Source organism: Amblyomma americanum, chromosome 1 (genome assembly GCF_052857255.1).
Source record: "Amblyomma americanum isolate KBUSLIRL-KWMA chromosome 1, ASM5285725v1, whole genome shotgun sequence".
Taxonomy (NCBI): Eukaryota; Metazoa; Arthropoda; class Arachnida; order Ixodida; family Ixodidae; genus Amblyomma; species Amblyomma americanum.
Genome location: NC_135497.1, coordinates 147,817,676 through 147,841,165, shown reverse-complemented (window position 1 = coordinate 147,841,165; position 23,490 = coordinate 147,817,676). Strand labels below are relative to the sequence as shown.

Sequence of the window (23,490 nt, the reverse complement as noted above, 5' to 3'; positions counted from 1 at the left end):
TGAACACTTTTAATAAATGAACGAATAAAATAATCTGTTTATAAAGGGAGGCTCAAGGTCGTTTGTTGGGGAATTCGGTTGTTAAGGAAGCAAAAAATTTGCAGTGCCTTAGCTCGGCTATGCAAGGATATACGTATCGTGAGCTACGCTGAGCCGCTGAGCATCAATTGCAGCTGAGCAGCAAATTCGCTCTCCTTCATCATGGCTATGCCACACTTGCAAACGCCCCGCTATATGTATACCCCCACTGATACCTCTCCGCATGCGCACAAAGTGAGAGGCGCTATCAAGCGGCTCCGGCGCAGCGTCATACTTAATTGTATCAGGACCGACGAGGCGCTAATTCCTGCACCCTGGCCACCTCTTGCTTTTTATTATAATTTGTTTGTCACACATTACCCGCCGCGGTGGCTCAGTGGAGGAAGAGGAGGAGGTAAACTTTATTAAAGAATAAGCCTTAGGCGTGGGTTGCGGTAACGTTCCCCTCCCCGCGGTGGGCTCCTCTTCTAGGCCAGACGCCAGGTGGCCGACCGACGATGTCGTTCGGCGACCTCTTCGGCCCGCTCCGTGACTCGGAGTTGAACCTCCGGGTCCGAGCTGAGCAGCGCGGCCTCCCACTGCGATTGGGTAGAGAGCTGCAGACTGTTCGACGACTTGTCTAGATTACATGAGTATAGGATGTGTGGTGTGTCTGCCTTATGATGTCCACAGCTAGGGAAACAGACGGGGCTAAACTGCTCTGGGAATTTCTTTGTAGGTCGTCACTCGCTCCCTGGCAGACCTGAGCTCGGGGTAGCGCACCTCTCGGTTAACTACGAATCTTCGGGCAAATTGGTTCGCTGCCTCGTTTCCAGGACGGCCTGAATTGGTGGGGACCCAGATCAATGTGATCTGGTGGGGTGTTGGAGATTTTTTGTAAAATTTTGATGGCTGCGGAGTGGTCCCTTCCTTTGGCAAAATTTCGAATTGCGGTTTTAGAGTCGCTGATGATGTATTTGGCAGTGGTAGAGGTAATGGCTAGAGCTATGGCAGCTTCTTCGGCCTCCTCCGGAATATTTGTTTTATCGATTGTCGCCGATGCGAGGGGAAAAACCTCGATGATCGACAACTGTCAGGGAAAAGGCGTCTCTGTCCGCATAGGACAAATTGCCGGGCTAGTTGGTAATGATCCATTCTTGTTGATAGCGCGTTAAAGCACAGGGACAGAAGAAACACAGAGGACGACGTCACAGGCCACGTCTACTTGCGCCGTGTCTTTCTGAACTGAAAATCTTTCGTGACGTTTTTCTTCTAGCCTTTCTTCGGTCCGTATCGTAGTCTGGATGCATGCTTATGGGCAGAGGATGGACTACTTAATGTTCGTGCACGTGTCTTGGAATTGGCAATGTGCGTGCACGGTTTCCTTCATATTGTATTCCTACCTTCTTTAAGATGAAACGTCCCGTTGTAGTGCCGGACAGTGTTTCGTATTGTGCGGTGAGGTGTGCTTCCATCATTTCCGCTAAGGTGTTATGAATTCCTAAGTGTAGTAGTTTTTCATTTGGGATGTGACGGGGTAGAGTGAGCGCAATTTTGTAGGATTGTCTATTTAGAGCATCCTGGTCGTCTCTTTCTCTGACTGGGCCGCCGCAATGGCGCAGTGGTTATGGCGCTCGGCTGCTGACCCGAAAGACGCGGGTTCGATCCCGGCCGCGGCGGTCGAATTTCGATGGAGGCGAAATTCTAGAGGCCCGTGTATACTGTGCGATGTCAGCGCACGTTAAAGAACCCCAGGCAGTTTAAATTCCCGGAGCCCTTCACTACGACGTCCCGCATAGCCTGAGACGCTTTGGGACGTTAAATTCCCATAAACCTAAACCTAAACCATTCTCTGTGAGGGTGACGTATGGTCTAGAGTAGATGACTCTGCTCAGAACGAAGGCTTGGATTAGTTTCCTGGTCTCGGCTTCTTTAACTCCTCCTCGCCTATTCGCGATGCGTCTGATGAGGAGGGAGACTTGGTTGATGGTGTTTCTCAGTTTCATAGTGAGTCGTTTTTTTTTTGTTTGACTGTATTAGCATTCCCAATATTCTTAGTGTTTTCACTTCTGGGATGGCTGCCCCTTAAGCGCAGATTTTGATCTCAGGCGCTTTATTCTTTCTTTGACGCTCTGTTTGTAGGATGAGGACGTCGGATATTGGGGGGAACATGCAAGTCCCAAGGCTTGGGCCTGCTCTACTACTAAATCTGCCGCTTGTTGCAGCGTATCTTGTATCGTGCCGATACTCCCCTTGGTGGTCCAAAGGGTGATATCGTCCGCGTACAATGAGTGTTCTAGGTCTGGGATTTTGGCGAGTTCGTGTGCCATTTTGTTGAGGGTTATATTGAATAAGATGGGAGGCAGGACAGATCTTTGTGGCGTTCCTCTGTCTCCTAAATTGAAGGTGCCGGATTTTATTGTGCCAATTTAAATTTTAGCCGTTCTATCAGAGAGAAAGTCCGTGATGTAGTTAAAAGTTCTTTCGCCTACATTCAATAGTGGAAGAGAATCTAGGATTGCTTTGTGTTTGACGTCATCAAATGCTTTGGTTAAATCTAGAGCTAGAATTGCCCTTGTGCTCCTCTCTTGCTCCTGAGATAGACCTTCGTTTGCTAGTCTGAGCAACGTATCCTGTGCTGATAAATGTGGTCTAAAGCCGACCATAGTGTTTATATATAAATTCTCCCTCTGTGCATGTGGGACTGCCGTCTGTCTAGTATGACGTACTCTATCAGTTTTCCTATACAAGAAGTAAGCGAAATAGGTCTGAGGATTTCGAGCGGGAGCTCTTTTTGCCTGGTTTTGGGATTAATTTAACGACGGCATGTTTCCAAGACGCTCGAAGTTTTTCCTCCCTCCAACACTCGTTCGCAAAGCCCGTGAGGGCTGTGATAGAAGTGTCGTCCAGATTTCTGAGTGTCTTATTGTTAATTCCGTTCTCTCCTGGAGTGGATGTCGTGCGTATCTTAAGGAGGGCTGCTGTGATTTCCGCCATTGTTATGTCAGCGTCCAGGATGGGGTTACGTTGTCCTTTATAATCGGGTAGGGCCTTCGTCTCTCGTGTTGTGCAGAAATACTTCTGCTGTAGCGTGGTTATAATATCTTGATCCGTGCCTGGGTCTATGTTTAAAATTTTGGCGATTTCCTTTTGAGTCGTAGCTTTGTTCGATTCCCTATCAAGGAGATGCCGCAGAAGATTCCACGTTTCTCTCGTGCCTAGATTGCTATTTACATTTTCGCAGATATGGTTCCACTGCTGTCTTGCGAGTTCTGCGGAATGGTGGTGAATTTCTTCCGTGGGTGTGACTATCCTGTTTATAAGCATTTTGTTGTATTTTTGCTTAAGCCATCTTTAAGCATGGGCTTTGCCTTGCCTCCCGCATGTAAGCCGGCTGTCAATCGTATTTACGCCTAGGTCATGTACTAGTTCTTTAGTGGCATTTCCCACATCCGATATGAAGGTTTGTGTCCACTGTTTTTGGTCTGTAATCGGTTCCTGATTTAGGTCACGGATCGTCCTAAGTTTGTCCCAGTCGGTGATTGTTTTTTCTGGGTTTGGGTTTGAGATTGCGAATGGCGATTTTAGAAGTTATGATATAATGATCACTTCCTAGATTTTGTCTGGTGTTGATCCAGCTTAAGACAGGGAGATTTTTGGCTATCGTGAGGTCTGGGTACGGTTGGGATTCAGGTAGCGTGACTGGGTCGGAGAAAAGACGAGGACGATCGGAGGAAGAAAGCTTGGAAAACTTTATGCAAAGACTATTTACATAATGTACAAGTAAGGGCAACTAAAAGTGCTTCCCAGTAAAGAGAGCTTCTAGCAGTCGGGAGTCTCTCCCAGCAAAGGGTATCTCTCAAGAAGGGGGCTCTCTTCTGGTACCAAGCCAGCAGCTCGTTAAATACTCTTCGTATTCCCCAGATACCTAGCTGGGGAATACAGTTCAAAGAATGATGTCCAATCACACGATGGCACTGATGGTACCACCCACGGCAGGGCGGCCCTGATGTTCTCTCGCAGCTCGGTCGAGGGAAAGAGAACAGGACCCGGTCACGTTGTCGTCCACGCGGCCTCGAGGTGGGCGCGCACGTGGGTCCGGACCGCGCCCATGTGGAACAGGAAGGCGCCTGCGTGACACAGGAATGCGGGCTGTCTCCCAGCAGGGGTTGAAAGATCTTGTACTGAAGACCGGAACGCGGAACCTCTGTCGAAGGCGCAGCTCTCGGGCAATTGCTCAACCCCAGCTTGACTGAAGAGGACAACACTGATCTTGTACTTCATCGTCTGATGACCGGAACGTGGAATCTCTGTCGAAGGCGCAGCTCTCGGGCAATTGTTCAACCCCAGCGTCACTGAAGAGGACAACACTGATCTAGTACTTCGTCGACCCGATGGCATGTTCGAACCCGTGGGGACGCTACTATCGTCGCTGCTTCCGACATTCCTGCAGCCACGTTTCTTCCAGAGGGCTCATTCCCCTTCGCGGTGGTTTTCAGGGAATCCTCCCCATGTCCAAATTCGCCGAACTCAACAGCAGGAAGGAGCGCGATCACAACAGCACGTGTCCATGTTCACACTGTTGCCTATCCTAGTAGGTTGTATGGGGCCCGTGTGTTGGGATAGCCCCCTTTGCTGGATAAAATCCATTAGGGTCGTGCCTTTCCTGGATGTTGTTGCGTGTCCCCATTGCACGTGTTGAGCGTTGAAGTCGCCCACAATTAGGATTGGGTTTTGGCCTGCGATTTGTAAGGCTTTGAGTATAGCGGCTTTCACTGGTCCAGCCTGTGCCCTGGGGTCGCTGTGTGCGTTCACTATGAACAAAGAAGAGGAGTTTCTTTTGCTAGGCAGAATTTCGATTAATATAAAATCGAGCTCTACGTTTTCAATCTCGTGGTTAACTACGGTAAGGTTTCTATGTACCATCGTAGTGGTTAAAGGCTGTTCTGCGATGTGACATGGCAGAACTACCCGGTACCCTGGCAGTCTTAGTCGAGACATTCTCGGTTCTTGGATTCCTATTACGTCAGGGTTTTCGGATTGCGATTTAATATGCAAGTGCAGATCTGCGTTTTTGTTGCGCATCGACCTGCAGTTCCACTGCCAAATTATGGTTTTAGGATTGGCAATTTTGCTGGGATAGATCGATTGGCGCCCCTTGAGCTGATGGGGGAAGCCGACGTAAAATGTCCTGTAAAACGGTGTCGAATACTCATAACTTGTGATTTACATCCTGTATGTGCTGTTCGAGTCCTTGTGTTAAATTGTCAACTCTCTGTGTTAGGTTATCGAGTTTCTGGCTGTGCTCGTGCGCTTTTTGTTCCGAGTTTTGGGACTCTGTCTTCCAATGAGGGATTTCTTATGTCAGCTACTGCTCGTTTTTTTTCGGGGTGTTTCTTTCTTGCTTACTACGCTTACTGGTGTTTCGACTGATGCGGTCACAGTAGTTTCCATTTCTGTGTCTTCCGGCATTGGGAGTGGTTTTGGAGGAGAGTCCTTAGATTTGGCAGGTGCGTTTAGTTTACTATTTTCTTGTTCCAAGTGTTTGATTCGGTCCGTGAGCATTTGAATGTGGTGGAGTGCCTGATCGAGTTCATACTGCAATGACTGCAGCACCGTCCCCTTTCAGTGAGAGGCCACTCCCGCCCAGCTCACCTGTTTTGGCCCGGGGCTCTGACTCCGGCTGTTGTTGCTGCTGCCACCTCCACTGTGGCTGTTGCTACGTCCGCTGTCCAAGGACAGGAAGGAGATCGAGCGGTTTTTCCATTGGGTGGATGCTGGGTCTTCGCAGGTCCGGGATTTTGATCTTGACTCGTGCTGCGATGTCATCGCTTGGGGTCGTTGAAATCGTTTCTTGCAGCTCTTATCGCTCCTCCATAGACAATGCAAATTGGGTCGCATATTGGTTCCTTTAGGTGCTGGTTGCCGCAGTACGGGCATCGCTGCGGCGGCTCCGGACATGCGTCACTTCTGTGTCCGACTTCTGCAGTTCGTGCACGCCTCTACTTTTGGAATGAAGGGGTCGACTGGGTACAGGACTCCGAAGTATACGATGCTATCTGGTAGTTCGTCTGCATCGAAGTGGAGCAGAAGGGAATTTGATGTTCTTCCCATGGTTCGTGCTTGTACGATCTCAGGGTTTCTTTTGTGGAATTCTGTCTTCATTTCTTGTTGAGTTTCGCCATCGTAAAATGACTCTTAGTTATAGAAAAATAAATGCATGAAGGGAATGTTTTACCTGAATGCGGCTGTGTATTTTGTAGTGCTCATCTGTTGTGTCTAGAGCACAATACAATATTCCTTACGGATGTGCAGTTATTCATATGTGCAAGAACGTAAAGTAAGAGAACATTACTATTGCAGGTATACAGGTTAATGAATTGCAAATCTAGAACTAGGTGGTTATGCCTCACTCGTTCTAGCAGAATTGCAGTAAGTCTGCTTGCTTCTGGAACCTCAATGTCTGTGATTGCCTGAAGTGTATACAGGGCTGTTGAATGCACAAGGGCTTTTTTCTATTGCTGGTTGCTTTTAGTCCTTTTTGGCTTTCTGTACCCAAGGACTGTCAATTTTATATAGCACAAGGTTTGATTACAGCATTTGAAGTCATGTTTTTTTCCAGTTTATCTGAAAAACATCATGCAAACATCATGCATCTGAAAAACACCATGCATACAATTTAATGGCAGGTGCGTGTGATTCACTGATGCTGCGCTTATGCGCGACAAATTTCATTCAACATATGTGGCTTTTATTAAGACTTCAAAAATTATGACCTAACATCTACATACTTGAAGCAAAGACAGCTCATTGTAAAACACCCAAAAAAGAACTTCAGTACACAAGCACAATTCTCATTAAAACCTTCCAACGATGTGTGACAACGCATAGCAGTCGCACTGGAGGGGCAAAGGTAGAGGCTAGAAATGAAAGGTCTCCTGTATGATGCAGATGTGCAATAAACCCAAGAGAAAAGGTCACACTAAAAAAAAAGGTGCCACACAAGATTTCCTGTGAGCTGCCCCTACAATATCTGAAGTATCGCACACATGCAGAGTAGCACCCAGATTCTGCCAGCACAGATAAGGGAATGAGAGGTCACTAGGCACTTCATCAACAAATACAGTCTCGAAAATTAGGTGAGGAACTCAACCATCTATGCTACCACTTCTTGGGGGACACACATGCACAGCACACGCCAGAAAGGCAACAGACAGAGAAAACAACCTCTGTGCCTGCAGAAACAGAGTGCTTACCCTGAAAAACGCAAAGTACTACGAAATTTCTACCATGATGGAAAATAAAACTGAAGTTCAGCACTACTGTGCACCTGGTGAAAAAAAAAAAAAAAATGAAACATACAAACACGCACACACACCAACATTATATAATCCCTACCTGCATTCTTTCTCTCTTTCATATATAATATACATAATATATATATATATATATATGATTCCACTACAAGTTGTGGTGGTACTACATGCTTGATGGCTTTGCTTTTCTGCTGGTAGTTGCTTCAAGAGTATGCGCACAGCTTTGTTCAACTTTCACAGCTGCTGCTAACTCACTCAAAGCAGGGGGGAGAAATAAAAGCATGACTGCTGCTCACTGGTGCAGCTGCAGCCAACACACACCACAGTACTGAGGGCAGAAGGGCAACAACTTTGAATGGGACCCGAAGAGTATACGCACAGAAGGAAAATGCACATTGCGTTGGGTGCACATGTCACCATGTCAGCAAACAGATGTGTTTGCAATAACCACAAGTGCATTCCATTAAATGTATTCCATTAAAGGTGTGACTAGCACAATGTGATGATTAAAACCAAAAATAATAAAAAAGACAAAGATGAAACTTGCAATGACACATGCCACACAATACAAGCATTGGTTTTCGCTAAAAATACAGCATAATGTGCCAATACACACCCGGAATGAATGGCATGTTAAGTCTAGCTCACAGCCCATTATGATATGCTCGCTAAGCTACAGACAGAAAAATACCAGCAAACTATGCCAAACAGGACAACAGTGCTTTGGAAACTTGGGTCTAAACAAATTTTTGGGGAGGTCCCTGAAATGCACTTTGCTATACACAAGCACCAATTCAAGAACAATGTTTCTGTTCATCCATTCAAACTAATATACTGAAGTTCACAAAAGAAATAACACACCCCGTCAACATGTTAAGTTCATCCTCTCATTAGGATCAAAACACAACCTTGTCTTCATGCAGGCGCTTTCTACATACTGTGGTATAGTTGCAGCACTGTCACAGTGAGCATTTTAGTTGCATGTTTACACAATAATAAATCAAACTTTGCTTAGACTTGAGCATCTTGGCTTTCTCAAAACAAAATGCGAGCTGCTCCTGACAAATGCGACACATACAAACTAAGATGCATGCTTTTCTTTTTTTTTTCTTTAAATACACCCACACAGCCATACACACTTGCACTGGGTGAACACGCTTCAAGTATAATGTGCATGTTGTATACAGTAACGTGTAGAAAAACGCTTCACCTTCCACTGTTTGCCACACACAAAAGGCAGGGGACTGCAATGGGTGTATGCTCTCCCTCCTGTGTGTATACAACTCTGACATAATAATAAATAACCCCCTTTGTCTTGCTTCTGGCGCAACAAAGGAACCTGTTGCTCACTTTGTCCCAGTGGAAGCAGCAGAGTTTCTGGATGGTAAGAGGGGCAGCGCGATGACCCCTGGAAACACAGCTTCTCTCTTCTGCTGTCTCGACTGGAGCAGCAATATTTGAGGCATGAAGCAGCACTGCCGCCTAAAAAATGGAATGCACCTTGGAGTATGCGCACAGACCAAAGGCTGCCTGGCACTTGTGCAGCAAAAGTTCACCGCTCATGACTTCTTCTCTAGCCACCTCACTCTGCGCAAACCTGCATCAACAGCGCCATGAGAAGTGTTCGGCAGAACGTCGAGGGACGATCACGAGTGTGCCACGACATTCGCGAGGATCAGTTCAGGACATATAAATGGGTGGGAGGTGGGTTGTCTATAAAAGGGCACATATGAGCCACACCTGCATGCAGAGAAAAACTCCATGTGTGGTGTGTTACAAAAGGAACTGCCTAAAACTGAGACCTTAAATTCATAGCTGCCATATCAAAACATAATTTACAGCCATACACGTGAACTGATAAAACATACTATACTACACAATATTTTTCACAAGCTACATTACAACAAACAATTTCACCAAAAGAAAAGAATCTGCACAAAAATTTGGGCAGTTTCGAAATTCACTCGAGCCTTAAGACAGATAAAAACACTGTCTCCATCACAAGACATAAAACTGGCATCAGCAACAAGCACACAGCTTGAAAAAGACCTTCAGTTGTAAACATTAATATGGCAAGAACATACCCACAGAGCAATTACAGTACACACTAACGTCATGAAGATATAAATCAAAGGCAGTGGGAATTTCTTCAAGCCATGTGCATGTTTGTGATGACACTAGGCAACATAATAAAAAACACAACCTTAAGCATGCATGATTTCATCATTAACAAATGAGAGTGGTAAAGATTGCTCTATATGGCCACTTTGATGTGCATCAGGGACACAGTGAAAAGAAAGTTCACAATGCTGATGGAAGAAAAAATACTGCTCATTTCTGGAGAAGAAAACGTTGCGGAAGACCGGAGCAACCAAGCTCACTTGTACACTGTCCCTTTGGATTGCACCGTGCTGCTACAGAAACACCACAGAAAACAAGAACTGTGTTTTATGTTGGTAAATATGATGAATGTTGAAACAGCTTTAAAAACGAACAAAACTATACACAAATGATGCAGGAAACACTTGGGATGATTCAATGACCAGCCTCAAGGAAGGCACGAGGCAAATTTGGGCATTCAAGTCAACAAACGCAGACCACGATGTAGGGGGCAGCTTTATATGTTCAGGACAGACAAACCCAACCTGCACAGAAGAATATCCAGATGGCACACTAATATTAAGTCAGTATGGCATTTATGTACGTATCGCAGTAGTATTCCTAGAGTGCTAGAAACAGCATCGGTCGGCTGTACAGTCTTGCTGGCTAAGTCAACCATCAAGATTTGTATTATCTACTGAAGTCAAAAGTGTGCCACTAGTTCAGCTGCTGTGTTCATCAAGCAGAGGTGGCAACAACAGCAAAGTACCAAGATGTAAGCCTGCAACATCAAGAATGAGCATTGCCTTAGCTGCCTAAGCTTCTCAGATGTTTTTGATCTTCACTTGGTGCAAACACTTGCCCATAAAAAAAGCAACGTGCCCCTATCCATCGTGAGCTGCGGGACTTGAGTGTGTGAGTGAGTGGCAAATGTGAGTGGACAAAAGAGCAGGCCAAAGTGAACAAAATCAATGACTAAAGGGTCAATGAAATGGGGGACAAGGAGGCAGATGTGCAAATGGCGCCTAGTCTTCCTCACTCTCGCCCTGTCCGTACATGTCGGCCAGCTTCTGAAAGCGGGGCCCCCAGCCATTGAGGTAGTCGAAGCGCTGCTCATGGTCATCCGTCTCTGAGGCCAGGGAACTGAGTGAGCCTGCAGTGGAGCCACCACCCTCATAGGCATAGTTGCGCACATCATCCACTGGAGGAGCTCCAGGGTCTTGGTCTGCCTTGTCCAGGTGGTCCCGAATGAAGTCACCCACATCTGGGTGGGCCCCTGTGGGTGCTGAACACACCAAATAGAAGTGGTCTGTGTTAGCAGAATGCCCCACACTTCACTGCAGGTCCTTGCAAAGCAATCAGATTTCTGTCCAAGAAATTACCAAAAAAACAAGGCCATCACTTGCCATACTGCACCTTTAAGGGCAACTCCGGCAATTTTCCTATGTTCACCGATGTCAGTGAAAGTAGTGTTGTAAGCTTTTGTCAAAGTCAAGATTGTGTGTGCCCCCCATTCCAATGATTCATGCTGTCAAACAGGCGATTTTTATGGCCAACCTTGAGCATGATGACTTCACATGTGGCACAGTCTAGCATGGGGCAGACAGACAGCGGCCTGGCAGCAAACCAATTTCATGGGTACGACTGAGGTCTTCGGCACACAGGTTGTGGTTCCTGAAGTTGCTGCGGTGACTAATGTGTTGTGGGATGCATGAATCACTCAGAGGAGACAACGGGAGTACCTTGCAACGTAATTCCCAGCGACAAGACTCCTCATGAAAGGCGGATTTCAGCTGTCTGGTACCTCAACTGGTCCCGGCTTTGAAAACATGCTCTATAGCAACATTTCATGTGGGAGTGATAAAAAAAAGTTCATTTCTGAAGGAGGAGCTCAATTCCACGAGACTGGATTGCAGACGGTTATTTAAGTTGGATGCTGTGTTGACACTGCTTTAATACACGACGTCTTCTAGGCAACCTATCCTTCAGGGCGAACTATGAAGAGCAATCAAGTGGCGATAAATTTAGCAGATAGTTAGAAGGTGTCCGATTCTAGTTAATTAGCCCTGACTGCGAAAATAACAGGTAGCAAACAGCAACAAAAGTATTTGTGGCTATGCTACAGAAAGTTCACTCATGCTAAGGCAGTTGCATATCTGCGGACTGCATGTATGCCCAGGACACCTTACCCATGGTGTTAGAATGGGTTCCTCTGGCAGGCAGCACTTCATACTCAGGGCCTTGAACGCAGAGTGCAGTGCTCGTAAATATGCGAGACCACCCGGGGAGATTCGCGCAGAGCATGGACAGGGTGAATGCACGCACTGCAGGTTGCTTGTTGCTTGTCTTATTTTCTCAAGGCCACTTCACCTTTAGATGCAAGAAACCTAACACTGTGTTGTGCTTTACATTAACTGTTGTTACACTGAAAATATGGCAGGAAATCACGAAAAAGAGGACAAGACTAGTGACAGGACAAGCACTAAGCTTCAACTAGGTTTTTATTGTGGGCCTAAAAGTGCGCGCGCACGCACGCGCACGCACACATTAATCTGCAACAGAAAAAATAACTTACAGAAAAGATATGAAACACTGTCACATGCCGTCTACGCCATGAAATCAAGCTCTTTCCTTGTTTCCATATAACGATGTATTACTAACATGCCTGAGCCTATTCATTTCTGAAAACCATTAAATTGTCGTCGTGAAAAACGCAGGCTGCTAAGACGAGCTATTCGCTCACTCTGAAAGTTCAAATTGGTGCGGGCTGTAACAGGAGCTACTGTGCGATACGTCCAACAGTATTCCTAATATAGCAGAACCCCGCTATAGTAAACTCTGTTATAGTAAAGTGGTGCTACGGTTCCATTTTGCCTTCCACAGACGATTGCACATTTTTTTTCAGTTATAGTAAAGATTTTTCTTCGAAGAAATGGCTATAGTAAAGACCGTCTGGCCATGGCAATGTACTTCTCGCGGAATGATGACATCGCGGCACACGCAAAGTCTAGGATCGGGAGGCAAATAAATACTGAATGCGCTTTTTTGAGGTGGCTTCACCACCAAGCTCCAAAGCCGCGAAGAGAAGCCACTTTGTTGAAGACCTTGAGGCAAAGCACATGGCGTGTACGGAAAAAGTAAAGCTGGCTATGAATGTACAAGAAGGCGGCGCAGGTCGCTGAGAAAGTAAAGCCAGTAAAAGTGCAGCCTTAATGCCTTAAATGGGAGCCTTAACGATATTGGGTTAGAACCAAGCAATCGGCGCACGATGCGACAGCGAAAGACAGTGGCACTATGTGCTCTTTGCAACAACCTGCAGTCCTACAGCCACTTGGTCGCATCGAAAAATGTCCATTTGGTAGGGTGGCGACACCTATTTTTCAACTGGGAGACGCCATTTTGAATCACATGTGAAGAGGTTGTAGCACCACTGTAGCATTTCAAGAGTTGTACATACATACAGGTAACCACTGTAAACTTTCTGAAACAGCAGCACCAGGACAATTACTTTTCTCGTACCTTGTTAAGTGTCTGGCACTGGCATGGGTCAGCTTAGTCCTTTTGCCCGTGCTGCTTACCTCTTGCTCACAACCTTCACTTTTATCTGCTATTTTTAAACCGTGAGTGCTTAGTCTGCAGCAATATCAAAGTGCAATGCACAGCGCTTTCCCAGCATCCCTCCCAATCGAGCCAACCTTGTAGCGGCAGGGCATCGTTAAATGGCGAGTCATTTATACTGAAGCTGTCAACAGAGTTGTCAATTTCACTATCAGAGTACATGGAGAAAGAATCGTGGATTTGAGCTTGGTCTTTGGATGTCCTTCTCTTTTACTGATTCGGTTTTGGTGCAGCATGGCAACACGCATATCTGGCTCTCTCGCCTCATGTGTTGTCACCGATGTTACAAAAAGCAGCCCTCCGGGTTGTACATGGGGGTTTTGGTTCCGGATCAAAGTTTTTTGCTTGTTTAAAATTACCGCTCGGGCATTTTAAAAAATTAAGTTGAGTAATCTGATGAGATAGCTCTCAGCAATATAAATCAACCATAATCCCAGTACAAAAAAAAAAGCAGGATTGCTTTTTGAAGCATTGCAAGAAGTTAGCACACTGTGGAGCTTTGTCTGGTCTAGTCTTACAATGCATACATATACTGCGGTAATATATATAAGCCTTGAATAGCCCACAGTCAGTTGCTAAATAGCCTAACAGCCAAACTAGATTTGAAATCAACAAACTAATCTGTAACAAAGGCTACATCAGATGCACTAGCTTTCAACATTATACTACAAAAATGAAAAGGCTGATGAATGAAAACAGCAAAAAAAATTTCTTTCAAACAAGAAAGACCAGTGCATGAAGTTTCCAAAACAATCACCACAGCTGCAAAGGCAGTGATGTGCTTTGTTCAGAGATACCACAACGTCAAAAAACAGCAATAAAAGACAGGTTCACTCACGTTCCCGGACACGAACTTCTTTCTGCAAAGGTGGGGCTTTTTCTGGGCCAGGCTTTGCGCCAATCTGCATGCCAGATGCATCAACTGGTATTCGTAGTGGTGTTATGTCATAGGCATTCATGTCATCTTCTCCGCCGCCTTCATCATCATAGCTGATGATGTTCTCTCGCACATCGTCGTCCACTCCACCATGGCCAAACTTCTGGTCTGACCGTCGGCTCCGGGTGTATGCCACAATCACCAGGACCAAAACTGCACACAAAAAATTAAGTTTAGGAACAGCGCCTTTGCTGGTCCTAAACCTCAATGCTGGCTGCCTTACAATACACAAATTTGCTTTGTCCTGTTTTAATGCAAGAGAAATTACACTGAAAAAGCAACTCCAAGCAGTTGAACAATTTGCTATTCATTGACAAGCAACTTTAAAAATGCTGCTGCGCCAAAGCATATCCCACCCATGAAGCGAATGCTGCCTATTATATGCTTCTCCAAACATTAACCCTCTGTAGGATCACGGGGCTCAACTTGTCCCACTTGCTCCGCGTGTTGGCACACAGACAACGCTGCATCTGTGTATCATATTTTTGTGCGCTGAATACTACCGAACAATCAGACAAACCATTCAGCCTGTTTTCCTCTGTCTTTGATAGGTCTCCTTGGTGCTCTGTGTGTTTTTACAAGCGCGGGTGTACAGTTTGATGTGTCCCATATTGGCGGGAAAAATAAAATCTGGAAAACTGTTCAGCTTTTGAGCCTTTTCTTTGACTCACCTGCCTCAAAATACTTCTTGAAGTAATTTTCAATTCTACAGCCAGCTTTCTGATATGTCAGTAAGACAGAGGTACAGGTACATTTGAGGCCTTTTTAAGAAGTTATTGGCACAAATGTGTACCCCCTTTTTTCTACAAAACCGGTGGTCAAAACGGCTTGAAAGTGATGTCATCCACTTTCTAGAGTCATTTAGAGTGCAACTTTACCAATTGTACGTATGCAAGACATGCATTCAGTTTGTGCCCTATAAAAGTTCAATGACAAGGCAACTCATTTTTATTTTACAGTTTAACAAAAATAGTTGTACAAATCAACTACATAACTCTGTTCCAGGTTGATACTGCAACTTGGTACTGCGCCGTTTCATGACCTTTTTTTTTAATTTCATAAAAGAAGTAGTAGTGCAGTATGACGCCATCCGAAATGCACTGCGCTGCCTCGCCTCCTCTTGATTCAGGCCTTGGATTGAAGTTTCAGTGAAGAGCACCAAAATTGTTTCCAGCTGTTTTTAGGTTAAGGCTACTAAGGAGGCTCTTAAGTATGTTCTCGCATATCTGGCAAGGATGCTGGCCAATGGTGGCATCATGGACATTTGGTACTTTCGAAAGCTATCAAAGGACCCTAATGGCATATTATTTCTGGGTTTCTTAAGACAGGGCAGCATAACACGACAACAACCTAAAGAAAAAATGGTGAAAACTCAATATCACAAGGGTAGTTAAGGATTGGTCAGAGAGCCAGAGACAGAAAATTATATGACAGTTAAACTCTGAATGCAATGCTTTCACAATGAGTAGACTTGCGTCCCCTCGGGCTTCAACCTTTAGAATGACTCATTTTACCATGCAAACTTTACGGTGACGACAAAATGAAAGCCTGATGCACCATCAATTTTTATTTTCTTACAATGACACGTGGCACAGCAAGTGGAGAATGCCAATTTCATAGTGAAGTGAACCGTACTCGTTTCAAATAGCACTGATATGTTCCCTGCCATGAATACGACAGCTTGGAGAGGACAAGGGACAAGCCAGCATCCTTGTTCCAAATTGCGACATTTATGGTGAACCGTGTCGTCCTGCTGTCGTTTTAGCCTGGAGTTAAATTTTAATTCTAGTTATATGCATCATATTTATGGCCCCCAGTGTTGGCAAGAAAATGGATGAAGGGGCACTGAAATGGTATGCAAAGTAGCTTAAGAAGAGCTTCAAGTGGGCCTAGTTGGTTTGTAATCTTCGACATTGTTATTGCGCTACTCATGGTTTACACAAACAACAATGACACATACAGACAGGGCGCAAACTATCAACTGATTTTATTGCGTGGGAAATTCGTTCTTATATGAACTGTTAAAATGAAAAAAGAAGGGACACAAAAACAAGTAGCTTCATGGAGATGAGTTGTCTTCTTTTTTCATATTAACAGTTAATATAAGAACGAATTTCCCACGCAATAAAAGCAGTTGATAGTTTGCACCCTGTCTGTATGTGTCGTTCTTGTTTGTGTAAACCATGAGTAGCACAATAACAATGACCAAGGTAGCTTGATTTCTTTTTCTCTTAATGTCTTGTTGTGTTAACATACATTACTCATACTTATCATGCCCATGAAGAATTACAAGCTAAAAATATTTTAGTGGCCAATCTTAGAAATATGGCATGATGTCACAGTAACGAGCATGGCCAGTTGCATAGCATTTCCCATAGTTGGCCTTCTATAGCCGCGAAAAATGAGTTTGGCACACTATCTGATGGTAAATAAACAAAGGTAGTGCTGCACTGCTGCAACAATGCCAAAGCCAGCTCTGACAAGTGGGACATTACAGAGGATATGAGACTAGCACTGTGCTTGCTGCACTCCAGACAGCTGGAGGCACTCCGTAAGCACAATTTTTTGCCAAGACTGTCCTAAATCTTTTGTCACATCTGCATCAAGAATGACTCCGCCAATAATTACAATTTCACTTTACTTAATGTTTGCTATCGTGGTTCCTTTAAGATCAATACATAATGCACCTAGCAAAATGACATTTCTGACAGCAACTACACCAAGTGCTTGACACAAGGCAGCAATGTGTACACATAGACCTACAGTTGACAGATTCTTTTTTACTCTCTAGTGACCACGAAAATGTTAGAAAAATTGGGCAGTCCTAAAATAAAATTTCAGTGAAAAAAAAAATCACTTAATTGTTGCCAATATGCTGGAGGAAGCGGTAAGTAGTTTTGTGCACATTCTGAAGCTTTTCATGACTAAATCTCACAGCGCGTCGCGCACACAAAGAACTAAATCTCGCCACGCTTTGTGTACACAGAAGGGTGGCGACCACTTTCACGAGCTTGGCGTAGTATGATGGCTCTACTGCCATTGCCATGTCGGCGACGAACGCATGGCTTGGGACAAAACCTAGATGCAAACGCGCTGCTGTGAGAGCTGTGCTGCGCCTGCAGCAAGAGCCCAGAATGAGAAGGCAAAATAAGAACCAACGTACAGCTGAAGCAAGCACTCCGTTGGCGTTGCCCTTCGCAACTAGCCCTAGTGACTACAACCAAAATTGGCATCGCAACCGGCGATATGCACTCTGAGGTGGCTTGTGCATACTCAGAGATGCTTGCCTGTCATCAGAATGCCAGCTGTTGGTTGTGTGTGTGATTTTACGATAGAAAAGTCGGGACTGTGGTGTGTTTTTTCTTGGGCACACTCACCTCGCTTTGAAAACCACAATCATTTTCTTCTGGTTGCTAACTCTGTGAAACTGTAAACTCCCACATGCTTTGCTGCTAGCACTTCACAAATTCAGAACGAAGTACTTGGCACAGATGGGTTCCGCGGATGATCACCCGGGTGCAATGAGCAGACTAGTAACACATATCAGTTGTGACCAGTTAGTGTTTGAAGCGAGAAGCGGAATAATACTAAAAAAGGATATTGCCAACAAGTGTCTTGTGTAGAATTATTTCCTGCAAAAAAAAAAAAATCCCCCTTTTTGAATGTACAGAGAATTCAGTATTAGTCTGTCTGGATTTGAAAAAAATTCCCGTGCACAAAGTACTGGCCTAATCGAGGGCAAACATCGCTCACAAGGTAGCACATTATAACCTACGTTCTTTGAGATGCAGTTGCCTGAATTTTCTAGAATTAAGGAGAAATTTCTGTCCACTGGGAGTACAGTTTGTGCAGACGTGAGCCAAGCAGCTGATATGACAGATAGCTCCACCTGCCAGACCAAGCAGTAGCCAAAAGCCCGGCTCTGTGGGCGGGCGAGTTACGCATTCGTTTTAAAGTTTACTGTTGCATTTCTGCAGAGTTTCAGTTAGAGGAGCGATGGATCTTCCTTGCGACGTTAATTTTAGGTAGCAGACAAAACAGAATCTTCCAAGGGACCGCATGACTTGCCCAGACGCCATCGGTTGCTTTTCCAACCGGCAGGGAGCGCAGCCCCTTGTTTCAACTTAGGGTGCCTGGATGACCGCTCGCCTCCACTTTCAGGGTGAGGACACCCTTTGTACCACGCCGCGACACCTTTTTGCCTCGCGGTGGCATGCTGGGCCCCACCCGACCGTCTGCGTAGCGAATGTAATAATGCGACTGAAGTCAAAACAGACAGTACCGCCCTCAGCACGCTTAACACGAACGCTCTACTGCGCATTCTGGACTGATATGACAGCCCTCGAGCGCTGGGCGCTGAGCCCGAGACACCTGTACGGTGTGCTTGCGGTGGCTGGAGGCAGCTCGTGCCCTGCTTCCACCCTAATATTATCTCAGACCCAGCGGCCAACGCCCAGTGGCGCCAATGTCAGTGGAAGACACGTGCTCGAGCATTCGTGTTAAGCGTGCTAACGGTGGTACATAGTTGCTTCACTCGTTCACTCGTGGCAGTAATGTGCTGGCAGTTTTGAGTGTATTTATGCAAGATGCACTTGCTCAGATTACACGACAATCGAAAGGCTATGACGAATTGCTGCGTTTCCCAGTCACCGGCTGTACTCAAAAAGAACAGCGGTTATTTGGTTTTCCTTGATAGTGATGACATAAGACTATATCAGGGTCTCCAAATTCCATATAATTATGCTGCTTTTGTTGTTTTGAATGTAAGGACTGTCACATGGCCCCAAGTTTTTCGGGTATGCAAGCAACGCGCAGGATGACCTGCCAAATATAATATTTCAGCACAGTTAACACCCACTTTTCCAACATCCTCTGAGGCACCTCTGTCTTATTGCTGCACCAATGTAAAACATTCCATATAGTAATGGCAAATTCTTCTTCCAAGGTGCTCTGGAGTGACAAGCTGAGCACACGTCTCAAACCAAATGTTCATATTTTCTGACCTGCTTTCCTTAGCGGCTTGCACCACAACAAAATAATGCAGATGGTTGCGTTTCCCTCTGGACAGTGCTGACTACACGTAGACTGATGACGCGATGCGACGACGTTTTCCTAATTCATAGTGACTAAGTCGCTTTATTCGAGAACAAATTCTAAGTTTGCCCTTTCAAAACATCAAGAAAAATCATCAAAAGCGACCGATTCCCAAGGAGACCTCACAAAATCAGTCCCTGATAAATACTTCTTTCGAAGCCCATTGTCCTGCCAGGCTAAACTAACAAAGAGGAGCCGGAGCAACACAGGACGCCTTACTTGCTTCCACGGAACCATCTGCTCCAGTTGCCAAGAAACACCGGCTTGCTGCCTTACTCGATAGTCATCGGGCAGGGCAATACATAGACCTCCCATTAAGGTACGAGTCTGGGCTAGTTGGAAAACCACGTTTGAGGCAAACTGTTCAGAAATACGCGGACTAGTGAACACGACAGACAAGCACTCATTCCCACTGCTGTCATCAAAAGAGGCAAAAAAAGAAAAAGAAGTAATCTCTAAGACATGGCTGCCCAGAAACACACGTGACGCATTTTATTGATGTGGCTGCGTGACGGCAATGAAAAGAGCTTTTCCCCCCAGTTGTCGTATCTTTAAAAACAATACGAAAAGGAACGAAAATTAACCATTATTGGGGAATAAAGCCGCCTTTCATTGGCGTCACACAGCCACGACTTCTTTGCTTACTGACGCACCGAAGATGGGCTTGGCGCCAGGATATTCGTAGTGAGTTGGCACAAAGAAGTAGAGGGGGAAGGGGTTATAATGCCTTCGTGGCAAACAAAACGCTGCGACGAGAGCTTCACATGCTCGCTTACCCACAAGAGCGGCTAAAAAATACGGCTGCTTTACTGGAAAATGTCTCATCAGGTTGTGAAGAAGGTGCTCGGCAAATTTTGATGTGGTCCGGCAGGTTTTATCACTCGCCTTTCAGTTTTCCTGGCCTACATCAGCGGCGCAACTGCTTCTGGTCTGGTGGACAAAACAAGCGACTTCTGACAGCATGGTGCAGAAGGTGCGATGTGTACCGAGGTGCCTCGAATCGGGAGAAGAAAGGCGCCGGAGAACGCTCAAAACATGCAAAACAGAGGTGAAAACGGTAAATTTCCTCCATTGGGCCACGCCCCTTCCTTTGAAGTGAGCTCGTATTGTGCGTGTGATGCAGCAGTCAGATATCAAGCTGAGGACTGTTGTGCTCCCAGGTGTTCTGCACACACTAGAAAAGGGCACCGGCTATTTCGCTTTGCTTGTGACAGCACGTGCAGAAAAAAATGGCAATCGCAGGTCAAACCAGATGGCTGGACCAACAGTTAACTCCAAACTATGCGGGATAAGGCATGTGAAACTCTTGCTTTACCCACCGTGGTGGCTCAGTGGTTAGGGCGCTCGGCTACTGATCCGGAGTTCTCGGGTTCGAACCCGACCGCGGCGGCTATGTTTTTATGGAGGCACAACGCTAAGGCGCCCATGTGCTGTGCGATGTCAGTGCACGTTAAAGATCCCCAGGTGTTCGAAATTATTCCGGAGCCCTCCACTATGGCACCTCTTTCTTCCTTTCTTTTTTCACTCCCTCCGTTATCCCTTCCCTTACGGCACTGTTCAGATGTCCAACGATATACAAGACAGATACTGCACCATTTCCTTTCCCCAAAAACCAATTATTATTATTATTATTAAACTCTTGCATTCCAGAACAATTTCTGCTGTGGACGGAGGAATAATGCACAGCATAACTTGGCATCCTCACAATTACTGAAATTAGCAGCCATAAAAGGCGCCTTCTCGCACTTGATTTCAAGACAAACGAGAAGCTGTTTAATGGCTGCCTTTGGTGAATATGCAACTGCAGCTGGAAATGAGTAATCCTGACTGTTGGAATAGTAATCGAAATGTAGAGTATCCGGGTCAAGAGGTAAAGGTTTATGGTTTATGGGGGTTTAACGTCCCAAAGCGACTCAGGCTATGAGAGACGCCGTAGTGAAGGGCTCCGGGAATTTCGACCACCTGGGGTTCTTTAACGTGCACTGACATCGCACAGTACACGGGCCTCTAGAATTTCGCCTCCATCGAAATTCGACCGCCGCGGCCGGGATCGAACCCGCGTCTTTCGGGCCGGCAGCCGAGTGCCATAACCACTCAGCCACCGCGGCGGCCATCAAGAGGTAAAGGACTTCTTGCATGCGAAGATGAAAGCGTGTTGGATTATTTAGATTTTTGCCTCAGCAGTAATGCTGATGAGCTATGGAATAAGTTTAAAACACTGTGCGCTCACTGTCTTGAAAACTTTGTCCCTAATAAAATAATAATATCTTGCAAAGCCTCTCCCTGGATCATACGTAAAGTTCTGCAATTGAAGAGATAACTATAACGTTTGAAACATGGAGGCGCCAGTCCTTTCATTATTCAGTCTTTTCAACTATCCCTTAACGCAGTTGTGAGGTCCGCTAAATGCCATTATTTTGAATACAAACTGCCTAATTTCATTCGAACTTCACCTGGAAAATTTTGGAACCACTTATGTCAAAAGAAAAAACCTATTGACCGAATAATGCACGACGGCAAGCACTCACTCATAAAAATGATAAATTTAACCGTTACTTCTAGTATCTTCGCTAATGCAAGTGGAGAACATTGTCCTTTTGAAAGGCCATGCACTACGCCTTCTATTATGAGATCAAGACCTAGCACTGCCGAATTGCTCCTAAACCTGAAAACTAAAGCGTCGCCAGGCCCCGATAAAATTCTGAACGATTTCTTGCACTGGTACGCCGAAAAGCTTTCAGAGTTTCTGGTTGTCATTTTTCGCGCATCTCTGTCATCAGGTGTCATTCTTTCAGATTGGAAAATTGTACGTGTTGTTTCTGTTCTTATTAAGAAAGGGGATGCATCACTGATATCGAATTATCGTCCCATATCTCTCACTTCAAACCTGTTGCAAATTACTGGAACACATCATCGCCAAGTACATAATCGGTTTTCTTGACGACAACAAGATCCTTTCTAACATTCAACACGGATTTAGGAAGGACTAGTCTACTGTAACACAATTAACATCAGTTGTTCGCATAGCTTAGCATCTGTACTTGATAAATTCGGTCAGGTTGATATTATTTTCATGGATTTTAGCAAAGCATTTGACCTCGTCTCCCATTCTAAATTAATTGACATGCTTAAACAGGTCGGTCTTCCTGGGTTTCACCTTACCCAGGAAACCCAGAGCAATTTGTTAGTTCTGACGACCATTATTCACATAGCCTGCCTGTCTCTTCTAGTGTCCCCAAGGAAGCGTCCTCAGTACCCCGTTATTTTTAATATATGTGAATGACATTGTTGAAGTAGTTACTCATCCCATTCAAATCCGGCTGTTTGCAGATGACTGTGCTTTGTTTAATGTAATTACTTGTCGTGAAGACCAACTCTTACTCAATTTAAACCTAAAGAACATTTTGGATTGCTGCAATCAGTGGGACATGAAAACCATATTTATGAGATTAACAACAAAAAAAACAGCCTGTTTCCACTTTTGGTGGTGATTGAATATAAATATCTTGGCGTGATGATAACTACTAATCTAAGGTGGAATAAACATAAAAGTAACGTATGCGCATCAGGTTTTCGTAAACTCTGTGTCCTCAAGCACAAACTGAAGAATGCTCCTGCAGACTTGAAATTTTTAGCCTATTCATCATTAATCAGGCCCAAGTTAATACGCTTGCGTCGTCTGGGACCCATTTACTAAAACTAACATTCAAGCACTGGAAATGGTCCAGCGCAAGGCCATTCGATTCATCTTTTCAAAATACCATTCAACCGACTCACCAACTGCCGTAATGCGAGCACACCAGATTCAAATATTGCAGGTAAGACGTAAAATTATCAGATTAAAATTTCTTTTCCTTCTCAAACATAAGTTGTCAATGTGCCCGGATCCCTATGTCAAGCCATTTTCTGCTCCAATGCCAACAAGACATCGCCACTCTGATTCACTAACTCCATCCACCGCCAGAACTAAGTATTTAAATATTCCTTCTTCCCTCGCACCGTAACTGAATGGAATGCTTTACCTTTGACAGCACTATGTAGAATAGACTCCATTGAAAACATAGAAGATTAACGCCATCAGAATTACCGGCTTTGTGTTTCAAATTTCTTTCAGCGTTTTAAAATTTTATTCGTGTTGCATTGCCCCTCCTGCTAGGACCCAAAAGGGCCTGCAGTATTTTGTAAATAAAAAAAAAATTGCACTGGAATATGCTATGCACGCTGTAAGAATGCTATTATGACGCAACACAGCACAAAAGGAACGGGACAGATGAGAGCCAACACATGTGCGAACCGACTGTTCACAAGGCGCTGGCTTTCTCGGTAGATTAGCTGTGAAAGATGATACAGTTTAGGGCAACTAACTCCGATTCACTGTTTAAACAATCTCTGGTGCCGCCCTGTCTT

The 23,490-nt window shown here is 45.1% G+C and overlaps 1 protein-coding gene across 4 annotated transcripts in view; it reads right to left on the bottom strand.

Moving 5' to 3' along the window:
- Nucleotides 1–6,747: 6,747 nt before the first annotated feature.
- Nucleotides 6,748–23,490, bottom strand: part of CadN (neural cadherin) — a 269,492-nt gene continuing 252,749 nt past the window's right edge. For all 4 annotated transcript variants that reach the window (XM_077647253.1, XM_077647251.1, XM_077647254.1 and 1 more), the window contains exons 37-38: nt 13,891–14,142; nt 6,748–10,719 (exon numbers count right to left, since the gene is read on the bottom strand). In XM_077647253.1, coding sequence (XP_077503379.1) covers nt 10,460–10,719; nt 13,891–14,142 — 512 coding nt within the window. In that variant the 3' untranslated portion in view covers nt 6,748–10,459. The remainder of the gene's footprint in view (nt 10,720–13,890; nt 14,143–23,490) is intronic.